The sequence below is a fragment of the Pipistrellus hanaki genome, assembly GCF_964339955.1.
Source record: "Pipistrellus hanaki genome assembly, chromosome: 1".
NCBI classification, from domain to species: domain Eukaryota; kingdom Metazoa; phylum Chordata; class Mammalia; order Chiroptera; family Vespertilionidae; genus Pipistrellus; species Pipistrellus hanaki.
The window spans coordinates 202,683,996-202,709,948 of NC_140503.1; the positions used below are offsets into that span (position 1 = coordinate 202,683,996).

The 25,953-nt window shown below is 36.9% G+C and overlaps 1 protein-coding gene across 1 annotated transcript; it reads right to left on the reverse strand.

The window, feature by feature from the left end:
* Nucleotides 1–20: 20 nt before the first annotated feature.
* On the reverse strand, nucleotides 21–25,875 carry NCAPG (non-SMC condensin I complex subunit G). The gene is made up of 21 exons (XM_084896802.1): nucleotides 25,601–25,875; nucleotides 24,529–24,729; nucleotides 23,496–23,724; nucleotides 22,313–22,458; nucleotides 21,937–22,021; nucleotides 20,162–20,354; nucleotides 19,388–19,537; nucleotides 15,755–15,895; nucleotides 14,867–14,990; nucleotides 13,552–13,641; nucleotides 12,282–12,461; nucleotides 11,587–11,697; nucleotides 9,560–9,679; nucleotides 6,516–6,743; nucleotides 5,333–5,514; nucleotides 4,490–4,664; nucleotides 4,061–4,222; nucleotides 3,688–3,826; nucleotides 3,237–3,323; nucleotides 1,175–1,244; nucleotides 21–246 (listed from the first exon to the last, which is right to left on the reverse strand). Exons 1-21 carry the CDS (start codon nucleotides 25,709–25,711, stop codon nucleotides 123–125), a joined length of 3,048 nt encoding a protein of 1,015 aa, XP_084752928.1. The 5' UTR covers nucleotides 25,712–25,875; the 3' UTR covers nucleotides 21–122.
* Between the last annotated feature and the right edge of the window lie 78 nt (nucleotides 25,876–25,953).

The following is a 25,953-nucleotide window of genomic DNA, read 5'->3' on the forward strand; positions in this document are numbered from 1 at the left end:
CTATAAGACACCAGACAAAATTTTTCTAATGTTGACACAAGGGTTAAGTTTATTAAGGCAAAGAACTAAAAATAATTGTAAAAGATATTTGTAGAAGGGCTCCACTTCCATCATCTCTTCCCCTAATTTATTTCTTCATTGAGAAGTTGCTCCAAGTTCATTTTACTTTTTGCTAGTGCTGCTGTTTTGGCTCGTCTTGGTAATCTCATCTTCATTTCTGATTCTGGCTCTGGAACTTCATGATCACTAAATAGATTTTGAAAATACATCAATTTAAATACAAGTTTTTAAACCACAGTTTATTTATAAATAAAGCGTTTTTTTGTTTCTGACAGTGTGTAATTGATAACCTGATTCCACTAAACTTAAAACTAAAATCTCAACCAAAACCAAAACACTTTGACTGGCTATCCAGAAAATTGAAAGCATGGGAAACCTAGCTAATTTCTTTTTACATCTATGTGGAGCTTTGTGTTATACATACGAAAGAAAAAAACTTTTGTAATGAAGGTTGTCATTAAACAGGGAGGTTGTCATTTGACCATAACAACTGCCCAAAAGTTTTTTGGGGGAATTTTAAGAAATGGAAGAAGAAAATTAGGTTCTTTTGATTTAGGCAATAAAATCCTAAAACATTATAAACAGCATATTTCCCCAAAAGATTTTTAAATTTAGTCACAGCTTAATCTAAAGGTATGTACTGAAAGGATACAGTTTTACCATGAATAAGTGAATGAAAGAGAGCTACAACTGTCAGCTTCCAACATTGGCTAATTGGCAGAAATCAAATACAAACACTATACCCAAATTATGGGAGAATTGTTCTGTAGCTATAAATGTAGAGAATCCAAACCTAAATCTCAAGAGTTGCTAATTCAAAATTAGAGGAGTCATATACAGACCACCATGTAATTAGAATACATGGAAATATAAATTGAAGGAACGTACTAAAGATGACTACCTAATAGTAAAGGCCATGCCAACTAATGAGAAAAGCAAATAAGCCATAGGAAGTCAAAGGCTCTTGACAGTGGAATCCAAGACATAGCCATGTATGGTTTTCACTGCTTATCTTGTTAAATATTGAGTTGTTCTGTCCCAGTAGAAGCACCAATACAATTTTTCTCTACTTGTAGACCAAAAAAAAAAGGACACCTACACAAGCATAACATACCTTTCCGAGTCAGCCTCAGAAGTCTGTCGTCTCCTGCTAATCCTGGCTGAAGCTGTCACTTTTCTCCGTCCTTAAAGACAGTTATCAAAATTATCAATTGCTTATTGTTTTTAATCAATTTCTGGGCTACCTAAGTCCTTTATTTTCCCTCTTAAAAACATTTCCTCTTTGATACCAATTTCAACACCACAGTGAAAAGGAACTTAAGATCAAAAATTTATTAATTTCTTTTGTAAGCTCGGATAATAGGCAAGGGAAAATAGGGATATTAAGTTATAAATAGGCAAATTTCAGTTAAATATTAGGAAAGAAGCTTGTGGAAAACATGCTATGTTAAGTGGTTATAGTGCAGTGTATGGAGAAACTAATGAAAATTAAAGCAGAACGGTAGGTAGGTTAAGCCCATAAACAGATCCTAAAGAAACAGAACTTGAATCAATAAAGTAATGGCTTCTGCCAAAACCGGTTTGGCTCAGCGGTAGAGCGTCGGTCTGCAGACTGAAAGGTCCCGGGTTCGATTCCGGTCAAGGGCATGTACATTGGTTGCGGGCACATCCCTGGTAGGGGGTGTGCAGGAGGCGGCTGGTCGATGTTTCTCTCTCATCGACATTTCTAGCTATCTCTCTCCCTTCCTCTCTGTAAAAAAATCAATAAAATATATTAAAAAATAAATAAAGTACGTAATGGCTTCTTAGGAAACATTCAAACATACATGGCCAGTCCAAATATGTTCTAAAACATATTTCAGTATAAAAGTTAGTCTTTATATGTTGTTTTTGGAAGTTGCAAAAATTCTTACTTGCTAGAAATTGACAAAGTTAAAAAGACAGTTTAGCCTGGGATGCTCCCCATTTATGATAATAAAATAATTTTAAAAGTTTGAGTTATCAAAAAAAAGGTGGTGGTCTAATGGATAGTATCTAACTAAAAGCAATCATTTTTAATATATTTTATTGATTTTTTACAGAGAGGAAGGGAGAGTTAGAAACATCGATGAGAGAGAAACATCGATCAGCTGCCTCCTGCACACTCCCCACTGGGGATGTGCCCGCAACCAAGGTACATGCCCTTGACCGAAATCAAACCTGGGACCCTTCAGTCCACAGGCTGATGCTCTATCCACTGAGCCAAACCAGTTAGGACTATAAGCAATCTTATCAAAAGTAAATTGCTCATATGATCATTTGTTTGAAATTTGTAAACCTAACTTTTTCATGTGAGACTTGTTGGTTATTCACCAATAAACCTTACATATTTGCTTTTAAACTTCTAATGTAAATAACACCAAGAAAATATCCAACAATGTGGGACTAATTTGGAACATCCAGCAATTAGCACTTAATTAACTGACTAGCTACAAAATAATATGAATTGATTTTATTTACAAAAACAAAACGCTAAGAAAAAGACCTCAAAAACATTTTCAAGGATTAAAATAATTGTTGGCTCATGGGTGGTATTATTAGTGTTCTTTATATTGGTATGCTTGGATGTATTTCCTGATTTTCTGTAATAAGCATGCATTGCTTTTGTAATAAGAAAATAAAACAATAAAGAAGTCTTGAATTACAGATTTTTTCCCAAGTGATCCCCTAATAGTCAACATTTACATTATTCCAACAAGTCCCCTCTTAGATATCCCTTGGGAAATAAATTAAGTTGGGGAAATATGAAATAAAATGGAAAAAAGGGAAAACAGAAACCCAGAAAAATACGAGGCAAATAAAAGGGACAAAATTGCTTAACCATATAAAGACTACAACATAACTAATAATTTAAATCATCACTGATCATTTGCTGATAAAAATCCATTTAACCCAAATAATCCTTTGCAATATGATCTTTTGCATCATATTTCAAACCAAAGCACATGGAGCAACACTGACCATCTTTTAGAAAACACAGCAAAACCTAATTATCAGCTGAAAGAATTAAAAAGTAAAGAACACCTGAGACATTTTCCCCTTATGGAAACAAAGATAAGGAAACTTGCAAAGTAAGTAGTTCATTGGAAAACAAATTTGGAAAGTTGTATTATAAAACTAGTCAATCCATGCCCTACCTCTGACAGGCTTTTGCTGAGTGGATTTTGGCGCTCGGGTTGCTTTTACTTCCTTGAGAGGAGTTACACATACTTCTTTATTCTTTTCTATTACAGGAAATAATGCAACAATGTAAATAAAAAATAGCCTCATGAAATATTTTAAATGGTCTAAGTCAATTTTTTATAATCACAACTAGTCCCATTAGCAGCTATTGAAAATTTATTATAAATCAGTGTTCCAAAAATGAATACTGGCAAGTAAGTAAGCAAAACTCACGGTCATATGGTGAGAAATGTACACCAAAAAATTATAAAAGTAGAATAAACTCTTAGCAGTCATATGCTTTCCCAAGAGGATTAATTAGAAAAATTTCCTTTTCATTTCTGAAACCCAGCCACATGTTATAAGAGAGAAAATGTGTCTAAGTAAGGATGAGAAGGAATTTTATTCAGGTTAGTTTGCCGTTACCCTCTTCGTTTTCACACACAGTGGTGGTCGTGCTGGCATCCTGTGCTGCCACAGCTTGCTCCCCGCAGTCTTTATTTCCTTTTTCTAACTGCATCTTGATTTTCTCCAAAGTTCTCAGACATATCCTATCTTTTACTTGCTATAATAGAAAATATTAACAGTTTTTAAATACAGCATTTTCTAATTTTGCAAAAAAAGCTGTACACTAATATCAAGTTGTTTAAAGATTCTAAAATTCTGTTAGACTTATGAAGGAAATATTTACTTCAAATGAGCAAAAGTCACAATACTCTAACATGTATAATTTAATACAGCCATGTAAATTCTACTTTGATAAGAATATATACTTAAGAGTAATCAGAAACTACTTTACCTCCAGAATCTCATTCAACAGAACCAAAAGATCTTTACCAAGATTGGTACTGAGTTCCAAAGAACTCAAGGCTTTTGTATAGACCCGAATTTCTGGTGAACATGGACATGTTAAGATCTCATTGCAGATTTTTATAGCCAAATTGTCATGAACTGTTAAGGCCTGGGAAAGCAAGAGAAAAATCTCTGTAAATAGAAAATGGTATGTTTATACTACAGTCCTACACATCTAACAAACATTTCCAACTAATTATCTGCCTTCATCCCAAATGCAAAATGTCTAAAACCTATTAACGTATTTCTTTCCAGAAATCTCAAGATCAAATTGAATCTTCTATTTCAAGGAATTTCTGAGAGGCATTATTTTAAAAAACAGTGGCCTGCATCCTAATCAGCCCTACCATCCACAAGCTGACATATTCACACCCACCTGATAATCTTGGGAATTCTTGGCCTTAGGATACAATCCACTTGGTCTTGTCAAATCTACCAGTAACTCAGTAACATTAGTGATATCTACTTCAGCTAAAGGAGAAGACGCAGGAGCATTGGCCAGTGTTTGCAGAGTTGGGAAAAAGGCTTCCTCGAAACATTCCTGATTAGTCCTATTGAAAAACAATTTGAAAGTATACTGTCAAAGAAAAAGCACGTGATTTTTAAAAATGTCTATATAAAAGCCTAAGCAACCCCTAAGATGGAACACAGGAGCTGCCCCTGGGGGTCAGTGCACTCCCACAGGGGGCGCGCCACTCAGCCAGAAGCCAGGCTCACAGCTCATGAGCACCGCTGCCACCAATGCAGCAGCAGCAGCACTACCGAGCAGGCGCAGCAGGCCAGCATGAGCACAGGTGGTGCAGTGCCTGACTCCAGCTCAGGCTCCTCCCTGGCCACTGCTGCTCGGTGCACTGCTACATCCCTTGGGGGATGTCCAACCGCCCGTTTAGACCTGCGGGGATGGGGCCTAAACCAGCAGGCGGACATCCCCCAAGGGGTCCCGGATTGCGAGGGGGGGCAGGCCAGGCTGAGGGCGCCCCCCCACCCCCACCGTGCACTAGGCCTCTAGTATTATATATAAAATTCATCCCATCAAGAGACAGTACATTTTCATTTGGGGGAAAAAACAATTCAGGTAGATAAACTCTAACAAGTTCTTATTTCACCACTTAACACTGAAGAAAAAGAATAAACAAAGCAATACTACAAGTATGATCCTAGGGAGTGTGAATTTAACTTCAAATCAGATTCTGACTCATTGATATGGCTGAATAAATACCTGCTGGCATAAGCAAACATGGGGAAGAACACGCCTAGACAATGTCGAAGTCGAATATCCTCTTCTGTCACAGGATTGTACCATAACAGGATGAGACGAGACAAAATCCTGCTGCTGACCAGCAGCCCAGAGAACATCAGCTTGGCTAGTCCTTCTGCAGCTCCTGTCCTGAGTTCAGACACCTAATGAAAATGACTTTCATTAAAAGAAATGTTTTATTTGTATTTCCTTCTTAAGCCTTAAAATGTAGCTTGTCCTACAATATTTTTATATGAACTACCCAATATCATTCGTGTTATTATGAATTTGTTAAAAGGGAGAACTGTCAAATCACAATAACCAAAAGGTAGTGAACAGCTAAACACATGGTGGTATGTATATAAAGTGGAATACTGTTCGGCTATAAGAAGAAATAAAGTACTGATGCAAGCTACTACATGGATGATACTCAATGACAAGCTAGTGAAAGACACCAAGTCACACACTGTATATAATTCCATTTATATGAAATATCTAGAATAGTTACATCTGTAGAGACAAAATGCAGATTCATGGTTGTCAGGGGCTGGCGGGAAGGGAAATACACTAACTGCTTAATGGGTTAACTTTCCTTTTGGGATAATGTAAACATTTTTTAAAATTAGAGGTGGTGCTTGTACTACATTGTGAATGTACTAAATGCCAATAAATAGTTCGATTTAAAATTGCTAGCTCATGTTATGTCAATTTTACCTGAGTAAAAAAGTCAATGTAAAAAATTGTAATTAAATGTTTACATATGTTGGAAAATGTAGTTCAAGAATACCTTAAGAAAAAACATGCAACTCTATACCATATCTTTCATCTTCCACCCACCCAATGTAAAATTACTTTATTTCTTAAGACTCTTGAGGGAAAAGTATTTTAAGTCATAAATCACAAAGACAGGGAAATAGATGAAAATATGATAGCAACCCCTTCCAACAGTCATTCATTTTTGTTACACTGCAATTCTTGGCACATGAAATTTGATAGCAAGGAACTAGGTATACTGGAAGTGAAAGTTAAATTTAATTATGATAGGCAAAAGGCAAAATGTTTAAATGTCAGCCCAGTTTAAACTGTAGCCTAAACATTACAAGGAACATAAGCATACATGCTAAAAAGAACATCACGGAATAAGAGGGCTGTGATGGCTTCCTACCTCGCTGTCTAAGAAATCAGAGAGCAGTTTCAGAACATTCTTGGCTGTAGCAGTCACTTCTTCAGCTTCTTTTGACTCTGGCTCTTCATCAGTGTTTATTTCTGCACCTTCACTTTGAGCGGCTTTCACGTTCTTAGTTGTAAATGGTTCAATCCCAAATGTCATCAGTTGGTCAAAGATTGCCTTTAAAGCACTCATTTTTATTGTCACATCATCAATTTGCAAAACCTAAATTAAAACATTTTAAAAAGGGGAATTTATTCAACTTTGGTTATGCTGCATAAAATTAACATGTATCTTATTTTCTCAGTTTAATTTCCTAAGTGTCAAGCCTACATAAAACATTTTTCAAAACCAACTGAAATTTCCATTTTTTAGTTACTATTTTTATTTATTTGTACCATAAGAGTTATATTTCCTTCAGAAGAAGTTAATCTTCAATCAAAAAGTCTAGAAGTAGTGTCAGGCTGAATTATATTACTTTTTTATTTTTTTATTATATTCTTTTTTCTTCTTTTCTTTTTTTTCAATGTTCAACTCTGATTTTCTCTTCTTAGCTAAATCCAGATTTCGTTAACAGTGAATTCCATTTTCAGTGAACTGGACTGGAGATGATCTGGAAAACCCAGCAATTTGTGTGATCTATCCTCATATAAGAAAACTGAATTCCTACCCAGCAAACCTCACAACCATGAAAAAATAGAGCTGAATATTTCTAGTATAAAGAGATTACTATAATCTTTAATGACTTAAGTTTTGGTGAGTGATAAACTACTTGACTATATTGATAACTTTTAGAGTGCACAAAATTTCACATGTAACACATTTTATTTCATTTGAATCCAGCATTCATAAACATTTTTAATTTTAAAAAATATTTTTTTCAAGCAAATATTAATAGCAAATGCCTGAAGAAAAGTAAGTTTAGAGATCAAAGTTGTTTAAACTAAAAAATAAATAAACTTAATTCTCTATAACTTTAATTCCATGACTAGGCTGCTCTTGACTGGTTTGATTTCAAAGAAGGTAAAATTGTGGAATAGTCTTGATAAGAAATATTCATTTATCTTCCACATCAACCTGACTTTGACAATTCCTTAGGAACAAACAGTTCCTAAGGCTCCCACAGGGCATATTTCTCTCTCTCTCTCTCTCTCTCTCTCTCTTCCTCTCCTTCTCCCTCTCCCTCTTCCTCTTCCTCGCCCTCGCCCTCGCCCTCGCCCTCTCCCTCTCCCTTTCTCTCTCTCTCTCCCTCTCAAAGGGATGACTCAGTATTATGTCACTTCAAAATGCTCCAGGACACTCTTGAGCATTAAATTCATATTGCATTTCTTCTGTGTGAAATGACCAAACCACATTTTATTACTGATATTATGTCAGCAAAAGTTAAAAGGATCAAAATTCACATTTCCTCTATAAAGGTCAAGTGAACATAAATATTTTTAAAAGAATTCAATAGTATTTCCTTTGCTGCTATACTAGAAACTTTACATAACTGTCAATCTCCTCTGTCAGAGTTCCAACTTAACTACAACTTACTATAATTTTTCAGCAGGTTTACAACGGACATTTTAAAGAACATTTTACCTCAGTTTTAGAGCCAAAAAGAACTATTTAGTAAGCTAGACATAAATGAACCCTTCACTATCAAATATTCTACTAAGATATTTTTTCTTCCACTTAAAAAAAAAAAAAAAAAAAAGAAAATGCAGCCCTTCTTCTGGGTATCTCTCCGAAAATTTTGAAATTACTCATTTCCAAAGTACATGTGCCCATTTGTTCACTCTAGCACTATTCACAGTGGCCAAGACATGGAAACAACCTAAGTGTCCTTCAAGAGACAACTGGATAAAGAAAATGTGGTACACACATACAATAGAATACTACTTAGCCAGAAGAAGACATGAAACACTGCCATTTGCAACAACATGAATGGATCTTGAGAATATCATGCTTAAGTGAAATAACCCAGAAAAATTCAAAAACCTTATGATTTCACTCAATTGTGGGATATAAAACTGAAAGCAACAAATGAACACAAGAAAAACAAACAAAAATTCATAGACACAGACAATAGTGTAGTGGTTACCAGAGGAAAGGGGTTGGGGAGCTGAGGTAATGGGTAAATGGGGTCAAATATATGGTGACAAAAGATCTGACCTCGGGTGGTGTGCACACAATGCAATGTACAGATGCTATATCATAAAATTGCACACCTGAAACCTATATAATTTTATTAATCAATGTCACCCCAATAATTTTTTTTAAATTGTAAAAAAAAAAAAAAAAAGGAAAAGAAAAGTAATAATCAGGGTCAGTCTGACACTTCAAGACCCTAAACTTCAAGAAATACGGAAACAGAAGTCAAGAACTTTCTTTTCTAATTCCTTAGCAAAATCTCTTTGAAAATGTAGGATTTTATTTCCAGATCACCTAAAAGCCATTACATTTCACAATAGTAAATGAGAACTTCCTTTAGAATTACTAGCAGAACCACCGATACACTATATATTGTTCATTTTTCATTGTACTTTCTCTTCTAAAATGTACCATCCTATCTTATTTTTTTCTAAGCCTAGAATAATGCTGGGCATATAATATGCACTCAATAAATATTTACTGTATGATTAATTTTTTTTAATATATTTCATTGATTTTTTAGAGAGGAAGGGAGAGGGATAGAGAGCTGGAAACATTGATGAGAGAGAAACATCGGCCAGCTGCTTCCTGCACACCCCCCACCAGGGATGTGCCCGCGACCGGAATCAAACTTGGGACCCTTCAGTCCACAGGCCAACGCTTTATCTACTGAGCCAAACCGGTTTCGGCTACTGTATAATTTTAAAAATCCTTAAATAACTGACATTTCACCCCTTTTTTACAGAGATGTTTGAATGAATAAGAAAAAACAAAAAATAAAAATTATCTCTCAAAGTCATAATCATCATTTTCAATAATATTATTTTTAGAGTACTAGCATTATCATCACAGATTTGAGTACATTAGAAAAAACAATCAAGATTTTGTCACAGGATAAATCCTACCTGTAAGAGCAATATGAAGTGTTTACTTGCAAAATTCTGATTCTGTAGTCCACAGCATCCCAAACACAAAACAGCCAGATTTCTTACTACAGGATGAACACTTATTATTCCAGGAAGAATCTAAAATGAATTAGAGGTTATAATTTTTACCAGTAAAGAGATTTACAATATTCTATTAAAAATATGTTCAAAATAATTTTTGTATGATTTTTGTATACCAACATTTCCCTATTATCTACTAACTCAAATAATTCAATTTTCAATTGAAAAGGTAAGTATTAAATTGCTAAACAGACGAATACAGCTCAAGTGAAATAATCTGATTGTGAGACTCTTTCACCTGCTGAAAATCTCTCAATGGCTTCCCAATGCTCATAGAACAAAGATAAAACTCCTTTAGCGGTTTAGGAACCCTGCTAGCGGCTCTTAACCTGTGCTCCCTAAGACCATTGGAAAACACAGATATTTACATTACAATTCATTAACAGTAGCAAAATTACAGTTATGAAGTAGCAACGAAAATAATTTATGGTTGGGGGTCACCGCAACATGAGGAACTGTATTAAAGTGTCATGGCATTAGAAAGGTTGAGAACCAATGGTTTAACAGAACCTAGTTTTTATCAAAAGCTCTAAGCTATTATAAACAACTAGAGGCCCGGTACATGAAATTCATGCACTGGGTGGGAGGGAGGTCTCTCAGCCTGGCCTTCGCCCTCTAGCAGTCTAGGAGCCCGTGGGGGATGTCCACCTGCTGGCTTAGGCCCGCTCTCTGCCGGCTTAGGCCCGCTCTCTGCGGGGATCAGGCCTAAGCCAACATTTGGACATTCCTCTCACAATCTGGGACCCCTCGCTCCTTACCGCCTGCCTGCTCGCTGTTCCTTACTGCTTGGCTCACTTCTCATCACCACTGCTATGGAGGTGGGAGAGGCTCCCACCTTCACCACTGCACTCACCAGCTGTGAGCCCCGCTCCTGGCTGACCAGCTTTTCCCCTGTGGGAGTACAATGACCACCAGGGGGCAGCTCCTGTGTTGAGCATCTGCCCTTGGAGGTCAGTGTGCATCATAGCGACTGGTCATTTCACCATTCAGTCAATTTGCTTATTAGGCTTTTATTATATAGGATAATTGGTCTTCTTTACTGAATTAAGAAACTAACTGGCAACCCAAAATGTAAATTTTAGATCACATTCATTAGCTGTTTTTCAGTAATCCCAAATAAAAACAATTTTGGGAGAATCCTGGAAGAACTTAAAACACATTCAAAATTTGCTTTGGATGAGTACACAACTAAAAAAGGAGACTCCACAGCTGCAATGTCTAAGTCTGTAGCGACTAACCACGTATGACTACTGAACATTTAAAATGTCTCTAGTTTGGACTGAGATGTGCTCTTAGACTTGGTATGTCAAAACAGATATTAAACTATCTCAATCATTTTCATATTAAGTAAATGATGAAGTTATAATATTTTGGGTAGATCTAATTAAAGATATTAAAATTAATTTCATCTGTTCCTTTTTTATTTTTTAAATGTGGCTACTAGAAAATTTAAAGGTTTGTATGATATTTCTATCAGACAATGCTGCTCTGGAGTCTTGCAGTATTTATGTCCCTAAGCTCAGTAAAACGGAGATTACCTATGAAGGGCTACTTTAGTAAAAAGTCTCTCTATATATATAGTAATAAAAAAACTCCATTCACAGGACTCACCATGTATCTTTTCCTACTCTTACTATATAGCAAGATTCCAGTACTTAAAGGAATGAAAATATTCAATATCTCTTTCCAGCATAAATTAATTTTTTCACAATGTTTAAAAGAATAACTATATACCAGGTCCTTTACATGCATTATTATCAATTTAATCTTCATAATATGATTGTAGCCATTGCATTTTTTTACCACTTATATTTACCAGATATTTAAATTGGTCATCTTTTCATTCTTTTGAATCCCAGAGAAAATTTACTTATAAAGTGAGGAAGGAGTGCACTAAAATAAAGCTTCAAAGACCACCAACATACCAAAGACTCAATGATGCCGTTCATGGTTGCACTTATCCCTGTTGAAGTGGACATCTGTTTCAACAGTTCATAACACAAAATAAGACACTTCTGTAATGTCTCAGCATCATTCTAAAAATGAAACACAAAATATTTAGCATTATTATGTGCCATGACCGGGAACAGAACCTACAACCTTTCGGTGTATGAAACAACCCTTTAACCAACTGAGCCACACCAGCCAGGGCAGAAGACTTTAGCACATAAGGGGGCAAATAAAATCTTAGCTACAATAATTAAAGTTAATTAAGGCCTCTCAAAGTCCAAAATAATAAGAAACAGGGGAGGAAAAAATATTTTCATATTAATTCATGGTACTATGAAAAAGCCATCCAAGCCGTAACTGGTTTGGCTCAATGTATAGAGCCTCAGCCTGCGGACTGAAAGGTCCAGTCAAGGGCATGTACCTTGGTTGTGGGCACATCCCCAGTAGGAGGTGTGCAGGAGGCAGCTGATCGATATTTCTCCCTCATCAATATTTCTAACTCACTATCCCTCTCCCTCTCTCTCTGTTAAAAATCAATAAAGTATATTTTTAAAAAAAGAAAGAAAAAGCCCTCCCAAGTAAATATATTCTGGCAGCTTTCGGTTTTAAAAGAACAGGTTTAGTTGAGATAAATATCAGCTGAAATTTTGTATAAAGAAGTTTTCTATACCTTTTCTACATGGACTTCTTTAATTTCAGGCTGCTCTATCTCTTTCAATAGGTTTGCTCTGGCATCTTCTAATGCTTTTATTTCTTCTTTTAACTCTGATGCTTGCTTAAAATCCTGTAAGGTAATGCAATTTTCCAAAGCTTCTTTTGTCTCAATAAGTTTAACTTTTATCTCAGCCATCTAGGAAAGATATAAATTGAGTAAATACCAAACAAAAACTATTAATATGAAAATCTGTAGCAAACTGAAGAGTATAATATAACATCTCAATGTCCCAGAAGTTAATCAGTCAGGCATATACAAAGTTGTAGTCTTCCTGAAACAGAGACCTGCAAAAATCTTTCTCATTGACATAATCTGACAACATTTTAGATACTTTTATAGCTTAACTAAAGGCCCGGTGCACAAAATTTGTGCCCTCAATGGGGGGAGGGGGTCCCTCAGCCCAGCCTGTGCCCTCTTGCAGTCTGGGACCCCTCAGGGGATGTCCAACTGGCGGCTTCGCACTGTCAGAGGAAGGAGAGGCTCCCACCTCCACCACCACGTTTGCCAGCCATGAGCCCAGCTTCTGGCTGAGCGGCGGTCCCCTTATGGGGGCACACTGACCACCAGGGGGTATCTCCTGCATTGAACGTCTGGGCCCTGGTGGTTAGCGTGCATCATAGCAACTGGTCATTCTGCTGTTCAGTCAATTTGCATATTAGCCTTTTATTATATAGGACTAGAGGCCTAATGCACAAAATTCTTGCACAGGTGGCGGGGGGTCTCTCAGCCCAGCCTGCACCCTCTCCAGTCCAAAACATCGTTCTTGTAATCCAGGACCACGAGCTCCTAACCACTCACCTGCCTGCCTGATCTCCCCTAACCACTCTGCCTGCCTGCCTGATTGCCCCTAACAGCTCCCCTGCTGGCCTGATCCCCATAACTGCTCTCCCCTGCCAACCTGATCACCCCTAACTGCCTCTGCCTTATCTCTGCTACCATGGCTTTGTCTGGAAGGATGTCCTGAAGACGTCTGGTCTAACTAGAATATTACCCTTTTATTAGTACAGATTATTAGTATAGATTGTTAACATGTTAAGCCCCATGTCAGTCACCAGTGACTGACACTATACTTTCCATCCAGAAGACAGAACAGGCTGGGTGCTTAACACGTTAATCAATAATTTTACCTTGTGAGAACAATTCTGAAAATGTACAGCAAGAGGGAATAAAAGACTTGCAAAACTACATTATATTCAAGCATCTCTTTAATTCAGAAGAGATTTACCTTGAGTTCTTTCTTTCTTGCTTCAGCTGGATCAATTTTAACACCAACAGTAACAATGGGTTCCCGAATCTCTGAGATAATTTCTGTAACCTGGTAAGTAAAGTTATAATTCAGCAAACATGCTGTTATATACAATTTATTTCAGAAAATGACATTGAACTGCTATATACAACTCATTAGTATCCAGAATGTCTTGAAAAATAAAGCAAAATATACAAGTAAAAATGGTACACTTTCTAATTGCTAGACAAGTTTAGAAAAAAATTACCAAATACATCTAACTAAAAACTAATATTATGGAAGATAATAGGCACATAGGTACTGAAGATAAGTTCTCAAATATTGCTTGAGAAACAGAAAAAAATGAATATAGTGCTTCACCTTAGGTACCATAAAACTAAAATTCTCTGCTTAAAATTTTCACCTCCCTCCTTTATTCAGCTCCATGGGATCTAAATTTAAGAAATAGAATACTCTTTATTGTTCTTCTGTATATACAATGCATAAATAAAAACAGCATAACTAAAGACTTTCCTTTCAGAGCTACTGGAGTTAGCCAATTCAGGAAAAGTCTGCATCCCAAATGAAGGTACTTAAGCAGACACTGGATAACCACTAACTAGGAATGTCATAGAAGGGACTTATGTATAAGTATAAGGAGGTGTTGGAAAAGACAACCTGCAAATTAACTTATGATTTTACAAAAAGCAATGATAAAGGTCTGTCCTTTTTGGCTACCCCAGAGAAAATAACACTTGGCAACAGTAATATTATACTAACATTTATTCCTGTATTTACAAAGTATTTCATGAACATTATTTCATTAAATAATGAAAGATATTATTGTTATTCTATTTTGCAGACAGGTAAAAAAATCTAAATTAAATAACTTGCTCAAAATCACAAAGCCAGAAAATGTCAGAGGGGGTTTGAACCCAGGTATGTATATATGTATAAAGGAGCCAGCTCTCAAATACTCTAGTGACCAGGCCCTATGTCACCTCTTCCCTAACCCGCTCCATTTCAAATTGATACAACACAACGGTAAGTATCTAAGAGGAGGAGATATTTTTTTTAAGTGCGTGCGTGTGTGTGTGTGTGTGTGTGTGTGTGTGTGTGTGTATGTGTGTGTGTGTGTGAGAGAGAGAGAGACAGAGAGAGAGAGAGAGAAAGATTTGGTTTTAAATTTAAAAACTTGATAGAGACTAAATTAAAAGTTAAAGACAAAGCAAAAATGTATTGAAAAAAAGAAAGACAATCCTCAGTCACTGACCAAAACCTCTTAACTTTATCAACAATGAAGAAAATTACTTACAATTTGTGTTCTCTTATTATCATCTATAACGATGTGGAGCAGTCTCTCAACAAGAAAAGAAATTAGGGACATTGGGGTTGTGGGTAAAGTAAGAATCTCCTGTAAAATAGCCAGCAGTCGTTTCCTGCATTCAAAAAGAACTATTATAATTTAAATATGACAGCAGAAACACATTTTATCTCTAACATTTCTCCTCTTCTGCAGACTTAAGTCACATTTATCTCAGTTCTTTGTTATATTTATCACTACAGGCAAAAAAATATATGAAGAGATTTTAGATCAAAAATTTATGTTCTGCAAAAAAAATTATAAATGGCCTTATAATCTTTTATAAATCAACATAATGAAATGACAAAATACCAGAAGTGAATAAGACCTTTTAGATAGAATTACTAGCCCTGTCATGAAGACAAATATATTTTTATGCATAAACCTGCAATTTCATTGATTTATTCTAAAGAAATTGAATTAAGACCTCATAAAATTTAAAAATAAACAAAAAATAAAGAAAAATAAAGAATCCTCATGAAAAAAAAAAGGACCTCATATATTTTATATGTATACACACTCTGGGGGAGGAGGAGGAGGGAGAGAGGGAAGGGTATGTTTCCTTTTAACTATTATCTATATATGAGGAGAGAAAATATGTTTTATAACATGTTAGAGAACTAGGTTAAATACAAGAGTGGATAAAAGTATTTTTACAATTTTGAATACATGAAACATTTCTTCTCGTGTTTTTACTAATTATTCTATTATTTTCCATAGAAACAACTGTAAACCTACTTTTGCCCACCCTGTATATTTAATTGCCCACTCTATATAAAAAGACTATATTTCAATATAGAATTAGAACAAAATAGAACTAGGGTTAACATTTAGACATACCTTCCTCCTTCTTCATTGGTATCCAAACACTTGATAATTAGAATCAATTGCTGACCTATGAACTCTTTTGTCATCAAATGTCCAATGTAAGAAAAATCATTTCTGCGTTCATCATCAACAACTGGAATGCTCTGAATATAACTAAAACAAGAAAATTAATAAATGTAGGATGTATTAAGAAACATTAAACAGTTCATTAGATGACAAGAGTTTTTTTTGCAGTTCACAGTAATCCAAACATATAGATATTTATACCATGTGGTACTAATTTGGTTTACAAAATAAATTCTACGCTATCATACTGAACTTTTTTGCACAGAAATTTATTGACTTGAATCAGAAAAATTTGGAAAACATTTTCATTGAAGATTCAAATTTACTATGGGAAATTTTTAAGAGGTACATATTTAGCCGAAACCGGTTTGGCTCAGTGGTAGAGCGTCAGTCTGCGGACTGAAAGGTCCCGGGTTCGATTCAGGTCAAGGGCATGTACCTTGGTTGTGGGCACATCCCCGGTAGGGGGTGTGCAAGAGGCAACTGTTCGATGTTTCTCTCTCATCAACGTTTCTAGCTCTCTATCCCTCTCCCTTCCTCTCTGTAAAATATCAATAAAATATATTTAAAAAAAAAAGAGGTACATATTTAGTGCTCTCAAACTGATAACTATTTCAATGTCACTAGTATCCTCGTATTTTTAATCTTTTTATTTTTCCATTACAGTTGATATTCAGTATTTTATATTTGTTTCATGTATATGTCACTAGTATTCTCAATTTTAAAGTTCTGAATCCATTTTCCAAAATTCAATTTCATAAAGAGCTAGTCTCCCATCATCATCTCTAATTAACCACTATTTTGTTTAAAAGAAAAGTAGTAATAATAGTAATTACACAAGTAATCTATGAATACAATGATCTTTTAAAAATCAGGAAAATAGCTTCATTAATTTGTATTATCTTTGCTTAGAGGCTCTACAATCTCTGTATTGTTCTTATTTTGGTGTAGGTGCTATTGAGTAGCACCATCAACTACTCTTGAGTAATTAACTCGTCTTGCTATAAAATGCCTGAAAATATATTCCTGAGTATCATGAAACAATTTTCCACTTAATTTTGTTTCTTTACTTGAGTATATTACTCCTACCTAGTAATTTTGCTCCAAAAAGAAAAGCATTCTATTTCTTAAGTATTCTTTCAATAATAATAATTAAAATACAACTTTTAAAGTTTTCTTCTCTGTAGGTAAAAAAACAAACAAACAAGTTGACAAGTTATTATAAAACTCACAGATTAAATGACAAAGGAAATATAAACATAAGTAACTATGTTCTATACATGTCAATATTAACTAAGAATCAATCAATTTGTGTAGCAGTCTTTGATAAGAGGTTTCCCCTCTATGTTATTTAAATATTTAACATTTCCTCATATTTTTAATATGTTCTCTATCTTTTATAAGCATTTACTACTTCTATATTAATTATAGTATTAGACTAGAGGGCCGATGCATGAAATTCATGCATGGGCGGGGGGGGTGTCTCTCAGTCTAGCCTGCACCCTCTCCAATCTGGAACATCCCTCTCACAATCTGGGACTGCTGGCTCCTAACTACTTGCCTGCCTGCCTGCCTTGTTTCCCCTAACCACTCTAACCACTCCCCTGCTGGCCTGATTGACACCTAACTGCTCTCCTGCCAGCATGATCGTCCCCAACTGCCCTCCCCTGCTGACCTGATTGCTCCCAACTGCCTTCCCCTGTAGGACTGAGGAGACTAGAGGACTGAGGCTGGAAGAGGCAGGGATGAGGGGATGGGGTGTTGCCATCTTTGTGAGGCTGTGGCAATCAATTAGCATATTCCCTCCTATTGGCTGTGGGTGTCACAATCTTGTGAGGGCATGGCAGTCAATTAGCATATTCCCTCTTTATTATATAGGATATTCTAACTAAATGTTAAAGCCTGAAATAATTACCATTAAAACACTTAGTAAATTTACACATGTTTTTCATGATGTTATTATGAGCTTAAACTGTTCAGTTTTCATATGGCTCACATTTAAGATATTTAGCCTATATTTAATATTTTCCATGTGAAATTCAAATTCATGTAGAATTTGAATTTATATGTGAGACCTTTATAAGCAAAAGCATAATAGTATGTTTTATGCAAAGAAAATTCAAGCCTATAATCTATATTATATAGAAGCTTTTATAAATGAATCAAAAACAAAGTTAAAAATCTACACAAAAATCTACACAATAGATGAGAGAGAAACAATAAATCTACACAAAAATCTACACAATAGAAAATATATATAATCTTTGGCCCAGCAATTCCACTCTGGGAATCAACCCTACAAAATCTCAAACATACATAAAAATGTACAAGGAAATTTAATACACTTATAACATCAGTGAAAATCGTAAACACCTAAAATGTCCATCAACAGAGGAGTAAATTCAAACACTACCACACTATGGAATGATAAACTGTTAAGACTGTGATATATTTATATGCACCAACATATAATGATCTCAGACACCAGTGGTTTAAAAAAAACAAACAATTATGTAAAGTGCACTATATTTTAAAAAAGCATTTCTGCATTTAGTATACATGTATGTAAGTGTAGAGACAGGTTTGAAAGTATACACCCCAAATTGTTTAGTCATTAACCCAAGGAAATCGCTGATTGAGGAATTAGCAGATAAAAAAGGAAATTCCACATTGTTATTCTATATATATATCTGTATTGGAATTTTAACAAGAATGAATTCATATTTTATTTGTATAATTTTAAAGCAAAATAAGTAAAAATTAAGAGTAATTCAAATAATTTAAGAAAAAAAGCCTGAAAATAAAAAGCCAAACAGTAACAGTTTTAAGTACTGGCCAAAATGTCTACCCTGTCAGTTGGAAAACTAAGGCCCATGCACCAGATACAGCCTATTGGCTGTTTTTCTATAGCTTGCAAGCTAAGATTTTTACATACCCTGTTTCCCCGAAAATAAGACAGTGTCTTATATTAATTTTTTCTCCCAAAGTTGCATTAGGTCTTATTTTCAGGGGATGTCTTATCTTTCCAGGTGCTAGGTCTTATTTTCGGAGGATGTCTTATTTTCGGGGAATCACGGTAGTAGTTTAAAATATATATGTGAAAACATATACATGTGTAAATATATACATGTGAAAATCACATGAAATTCAAATTTCAGCATCCATAAAATCAATGACAGTGTTATCAAAAAACAGTCACACTTATTCATTATATCCTGTCTTTGCCTGCTTCTGCACTGCCACAGTGAATTGAGTCATTGTGACAGAGACAGGATAGCCCACAGATTTCCACATATTTGCTATTTGGCACTTAGAAAAGGTTTCTAACCAATTTCAAAATAACACATCATCATCAATTTCATGGAGAAATGTACATAATCACATCTTAAGTTTTCAGGATATCATATTGAGTTTACTCTTTCTTCAGAAAGACTCAATGTGCATACCTATTTATCTCTATCTATCCAAAAAAATGGTTTTCAACTTATTCCCAATCAAGCCTGTCTTTGAGGGAGGGAGCTGAAAGACTAACATGGACGGCAACACAAGTATATTCCAAACCGAAGGAAAAAATTTTACCTCAGCAAATACTCTGCAAATATCACAGGCTCTGGCAAAATCTGCTCTAAAAATTCTTCACCTTCATCTCCTTTTGACCTCAAATATTCACAAAGGACACGCCAATACAAAGCATTTTCAGGAGTTAATGTTTCCATTGGAATCAACTTCCTTCATTTAAAAGGGAGAAAATAAAAGGAAGCATGATCTTAATTCTCAGTTAAAATTGTGAACTAAATATAAAAATAAAAATAAGAAGCAGTTGATTTAAAACTACCATCCTTTTAAACTGCAAAATCATTAAGTTATCACACAAAAAAAGAATGAAAATATTTAGACAAAAATAAATAAATAAATAAATATCAAATGAGCAAACTATAGGATGCATGTTGTTCAACTTTCCATGGTAGGTTAATGCAAAAATCAAGTGACAAAACAATAAAAAAATGCAGCTAAAATGCATATGAGCCTATCCAATGGTCACAGACACCAGGGGGTTGAGGGCATGAGTGGAGGGGGTGGGCAGCAATTGAGGGAAAAGGACACATATGTAATATCTTAATTTAAAAAAAAATTTTTTAATGCAGCTAAAGTAGTCTATGAAAACGTAGTGAGTTCTTACACAAGGGAGGAGAAAGGGGGAGGGAGGGATGTCCACCAGAGTAAAAATAAATAAATAATAAATAAGAGGGATAAAAAGTATCTATGCAATTTAAAGTAATGGAGGGAGAGGACTAATTTTTTATTAGAGAAGTTCACCAGTATCACATTTCAAACAATGAATACTTTATATACCTGTCATCGCTATTTTTACAGATTTCTGCCAGTTCATTAAGAGGAGTGACTGAAAATAAGGCATTGAGAACAGAGACTGCCACTTCAGAAGAATTTTCCACATCCAACCGATGAAGCAGCTCTAATATATTTCCTTCGCTGAAACGCAGCCAGCCTTGGAGAAGATGCTTTTGTGTTGCTTGTTTCACAGCCTCTGTTAAGTCATTTGAAACATAGGTGAACAGAGGCTCCCTCTAGCTTCCATTTCCTGAATTTTGTCTAATTAATTTACCAGATCAGTGTTAACATAAAGTTGACATTTACAATAAAAATAAAAAGAAACTAAGAGGCAGATTAAAGCATGCCAATGAAAAAAACACAAGTACAGTGATATTGCGAAAATCACTCTGATGCTCATTTCTGAATAAAATGAAAAAGGTTAGAACCAAATACACAACCACTATCACAATTTTGTATTCTTTCTTCCCTGGGCTCAGAGAACTTCAGGTAGTATTAATATAATACTACCTATTATTTCACTTGTTGACTGACTTATTATCTATTACACATGCTGCTATTTGTATTGAATCATACAAACATGTATCACTGAACAAACCTATTAATTTTTAAAGTTATGCTAACCAAGTCCCAACCGGCCGGACCCCTGTGACATGTTTTCAAACTCAGGTTTTTCTTGCTAGAGCAAAATTAAGCTACCTTAGCCTTCTCATACAGATTGGAAATCTAAACTAGATTATTCCTCATCATGCTTATAAACAGATGCTCTAGTTTTAAGAGGAAGAGAAAAAAACAAACAAAACAAAACAAAAAAACTAAGAAAATTATACTAGTACTAGAGGCCCAGTACATGGATTCGTGTACCAGTGGGTCCCTTGGCCTGGCCTTCGGGGATCGGGCCGAAACCAGCTCTCCGACATCCCCCAAGGAGGCCCGGATTGCAAGAGGATGCAGGCCAGGCCTAGGCACCCCACCAGTGCACGATCGGGGCCAGGAAGGGACTGGGAGGGCCCCAGGGCATGTTTGGCCTGTCTTGCCCAGTCCCAATCTGGGCTGGCTGGCTGGGGAGAACTGCAGGAGGACTCCAGGGTGTGTCCAGCCCGTCTCGCCCAAACCTGATCAGGGCCAATTGGGGCCGGAGAGGGACCAAGTCCCAACCGGCCGGACCCCAGCAGCAAGCTAACCTACTGGTGGGAGCATCTGCCCCTGGTGGTCAGTGCACATCACAGCGACTGGTTGAATGGTTGAATAGTCAAACAGTCAAACAGTGGGACACTTAGCATATTAGGCTTTCATTATATAGGATGACCATTCCTGACTGTTGTTTCTAAAGCACAGAAAACATTCATGTCAAGATACACACAAAGGGGACAAATAGCATTTTTACTTTATCCTCACCCCAGGATATGATTTCGTTAGATTTTTAGAGGAAGGGAGAGAAGGAGGGAGTGAGATAGACAGAGAGACATCAATCAGTTGCTTCCCTATCCCAACCCCCCACTCCCTGAAGAACTCGCAACCTAGACATGTGCCCTGACTGGGAATCCAACGACAACCCTTTTGTGTATGGGAGGACGCAGGCCAGGGCGAGACAGCATTTTAATAAAGGAGAGCTGAGAAAGAGATCGGGCCCTATTTCTGTGTAAATTAGCTCTATAGCCCCCCCACCTGTGAAACACAGGAAAATTGAAACGAACTCTGTTCCTTCTAAGTATCAAGATCTCTAAGTCTGAACTCAAAATCTACAAACGTTTTATATATGAAGATGTCTATCTTACCTGCTCGGTCATTAAGACCTTGTTGAAGGAGCATTACTCTCTGAGCAATGGACATGGCTCTCATGTGAACCTTTTCACCTAAAACCTTAAAGAGATAATATTAAAATGATCATTAAACTCAATATAGTTTACATTTCATAACTAGCAACAACGCCTTCATCTAAGAAAATGACCCAAAATCTAAAAAAAAAAAAAAAGAATATCTGGTAACACAGTTAATGCAATAAGATTCTACTTAAATTACCTATGCTCTCTGAACATAAAAATCTCAATTAAAGAAATCAGTATTATTTGCCAAATATTTTTCAAAGTATTTTTAAAATATGGCTTTTTGTCTTTTAAGAATATGCCTACACAAGATATTGAACTTATTTACCTGATAAGCCAGCTTTCTGACAGCCTCTTTCACATCCTTGGTGCGTCCTACAATTTTTGACAAAGTCTTTCCTGATGGTATAATACATGATAGCACTGCCCTCCTAACTTCTGGATTTGAATCATTTTCAATCAAAGTAACATATGCTAAAAATAAAACAATTTATTTTAGTACATTAAATAAATGTTTCCTTAACCATAGTCATAAGATCACACATTTTGATATTTAATAGTATCTTTAAAATGATAAAAATATCACTTTTTAGTCTGGCATATGTATGCTAGCTGAAGATTTTCTTCAGTCAACTTCCCTTAATAAGGACAGAATAGGAAATTACTCAATGGATTGAGCACGAAGGCTAAAGCAAAAACAAACAGCCGTAAAGATCATTGAAAATCCACCATCAGGATTACAAAGCTGCTACTCTTCAAGATTTAGAAGAATGTCTAGTATAGCAGGCAGTTTACTTTTAAACTGATAGGGCTTTATGAAAAGCCATTACTATTTTGATTTTTAATGAGTTCTAAAAAGAAAGAACTTCTGGTTTTACTCACCTAAACAAAATCTATTCCTGAGTTTAAATATGTATTTACCTCTACATCTCAAATTTTGTCCAGGTTCATAATCAAGTACATGTTTATTAAACACTAGAGGCCTGGTGCACAAAATTCATGCATGGGGAGGGGAGGTGTCCCTCAGTCCAGCCTATACCTCTCCAATATGGGTCCCCTCAAGGGATGTCCGACAGCCTGTTTAGGCCTGATCCCAGTAGAATCGAGCCTAAACGGGCAGTCAAACATCCCTCTCACAATCCAGGACTGCTGGCTCCCAATTGCTCATCTGCCTGCCTTCCTGATTGCCCCTAACTGCTTCTTAATGCCAGCCTGATCATCCCCTAACCACTCCCCTGCCTACCTGATTGATGCCTAACTCCTCCCCTGCCAGCCTGATTGCTCCTAACTGTCCTCCCTACAGGCCTGGTCGCTCCTAACTGCCCTCCCCTGCTGGCCATCTTGTGTCCACAAAGGGGCAGGATCTTTGACCACAGGCCCATACTCTATCCACTGAGCAGGGTTTTTTTTAAATCATTTATATAAATATATAGTTCATAATAAAAAAATTAATCTACTGATAATTTAACAAAGTCAATAAAACTGAAAAAGGATTTAGTAGCAACACATACCATTAGCCACTGGGCATTCATCATCTTTGGGATCCTGAAGTCTTGAAAGAGCCAGAACTGCCTGTATCCTCACATTTGGAATTTTATCTTTCAATCTAATAAGCATGGCTTCATTAATCTTATCAAACAAATCATCATCAATCTGGGCATTTTCTGGCATATTTCCCAAGAGTTTGTTTATGAGCTGGCATACTCTAAATCTAACAGCATTGCTGTTTGCTTCATGAGACTGAAATGGATACAAACCAAAACGTAGTCACAGTCCATTACTAAATAATCACATATCAATCACATATCAATCACATATGTTTAGAAGTTAAGAAATTATAGCAGTAATTAAATACTTAAAGAAAAACTGTTCCCTTGATCCTTCACACTGCCAACCCAACCTCCCGAAACCTCCAGACCTGCAGGAGATATCCGCCCACCCCCTCCCCACCCAACACTGTGCCAGGCAGCCTCAGTGCCGGTAATCATTTCTCTCCCAAGTTCAAGTGTACAAAGGATACATGCGTACTAAAAATATATCACATAATTCTCAAAAGCACAGCCTGAAGTGTTTGTTAAATTATAAGAGCATATTCCTCTTTGTACGAACTCTTCTAAAGTAGAGAACTCATTTAATATAATATATGGAACTGGTTCAGAGAGGTCATTAAAAATTTAATGCTGGTGTTATCTTAAAAATCCACTTTTTATAGGGTATGGGGGGGTGATGATGGATGGAGACATGACTTCGGGTGGAGAACACATAATGCAGTGCACAGATTAGTGTTGCACAACTGTGCCCTTGAAACCTGTATAATTTTGTTAACCAGTATCACCCCAATGAAATGAAATAAAAAATTTAAAAAAGATCCACCTTTTTATCTTAACGACAGTTTCAATGTTTCCTATAAAAAGCAGATTCGATCACAGACATTTTGTCATTTACGTGGTATTTCAATCTCTAAAATATACAAACTCCCCTGCACCTTTTAATATAGTAAAATGTTCTGCAATTACTGCCCCCAAGTTATAGTTTTCATCATACCTTTAACAGAAAAGTACACAAATAATTTAAAAGTCCACCATCTTCCTCCTCGTTGTCTTCCACATCTGATTGGTGAAATGAAGTAACAAACTTCGCTGCAAACTCTATTACCCTCTCCACGGCTGGCTCACGTTTGTAGACCACCATGGCATACTTAAGGTAATGAACGAACTCCTCGTGAAAAACTGCTTTATCCTCCGTCTGAAACGCAAACGAGACCTTCACAAACTGCACAGATAAGGTCCTTATTTTACCAACGTTACTCTAAGAATGCCGAATGCCTTAGCCATAACGCAGACAACCTAAAGTCATTTAGAAAACTGAATCATCCAAACCATCAAAAGGGAATTTGCATGAATTTCTCTCCTGAGATATTAATTTATCCTGGGGGAAAAAAACAACCATGTATTTTGACAATGAAACGATTCCTTTTATTTTTCCCCCAGCATCCTTTCATTCTCAATACGCCTGGGTACCACTTTAGTAAAAGTATGCTTCGTGAACTCAAGGTCACCAGTGGCTTTAACACTTCATCCTCTGTAGCCTTTCTGTTTACTATAACTCTCACATCTGTCTCCTGTCTTCAACTCGTATTCTACTGACTTACAATTTTTCTTGGACCCCAGAATACTTTATTTCCCCGAAATTCATTGTCCTAGTCCTCTCAAGGCTCCATTCAAAACAAACAGTGTGTACATTTATAGGAAGAGCCATTCCTGGTAATTAACTTGCTATTTGGTGATTTGGTTCCATTTAACCATGGGGAAGGGTGAGAACGGATGGCTGATGGTTGGCGGTGTGACCCACAGCTCGGGGTCCACCCAGCTGGTGCCAGGCCGCCTCGATTCTCTCCCCAGTTCAGCGCCCACAAGGGGTAACGGTCCGCCCCGGAGGCGGCTGGGGAGAGCGGGGTGAGGGGAAGGCGGGGTGGGCGATGGTACGACGAGAGGAGGGCGGCGATCTCCGCAGGCCGGAGGGTGGAGGAGGGTGGGCGGGAGGTGCGCCCAGTCCGGGGCTTCCGGGAGGGCCCCGGGCAGCGGCCGCCGGGGGCCTCGGGGTCGGGCGCGCTTACCGTGCGGTAGGTGCGGCTCAGCGCCACCACCAGCTTCGCCTGGTTCTGGTGCGGCTGCTGCGCCAGCTGGAAGGCCTCCTTAATGGGCAGCAGCCTCTTCTCGGCCCCCATGCTGGCGCGACTCCGCGAGGACGAGTCCTGTCAGCGCTCGGCGGCAGCTCGACCCACTGAACACAAGCCAAACCCGCTCGGTCCCCTCCGACTCCCTCCGGCGGGCCTCAGGGCTCGCGGGGCGTGATTACCGCCCGAGCGTTTAAATAACTCCCGCGGGAGAGGCAAATATCGCGAGACTGCCGAGGCGGCGGCAAGAGGCGGGAGGCAGGAGGCGGGGCCGAGACAGCGGCGGGAGGCGG

Coding starts and splice junctions, on each gene's coding strand:
- NCAPG (XM_084896802.1), bottom strand. CDS start 25,711: ATGGGGGCCGAGAAGAGGCTGCTGCCCATTAAGGAGGCCTTCCAGCTG. Junction 23,725..24,528: donor TGTGTACTTTTCTGTTAAAG/GTATGATGAAAA, acceptor TATCCATTTCAG/TCTCATGAAGCAAACAGCAA. Junction 22,459..23,495: donor TGAATGCCCAGTGGCTAATG/GTATGTGTTGCT, acceptor TTTTATTTTTAG/CATATGTTACTTTGATTGAA.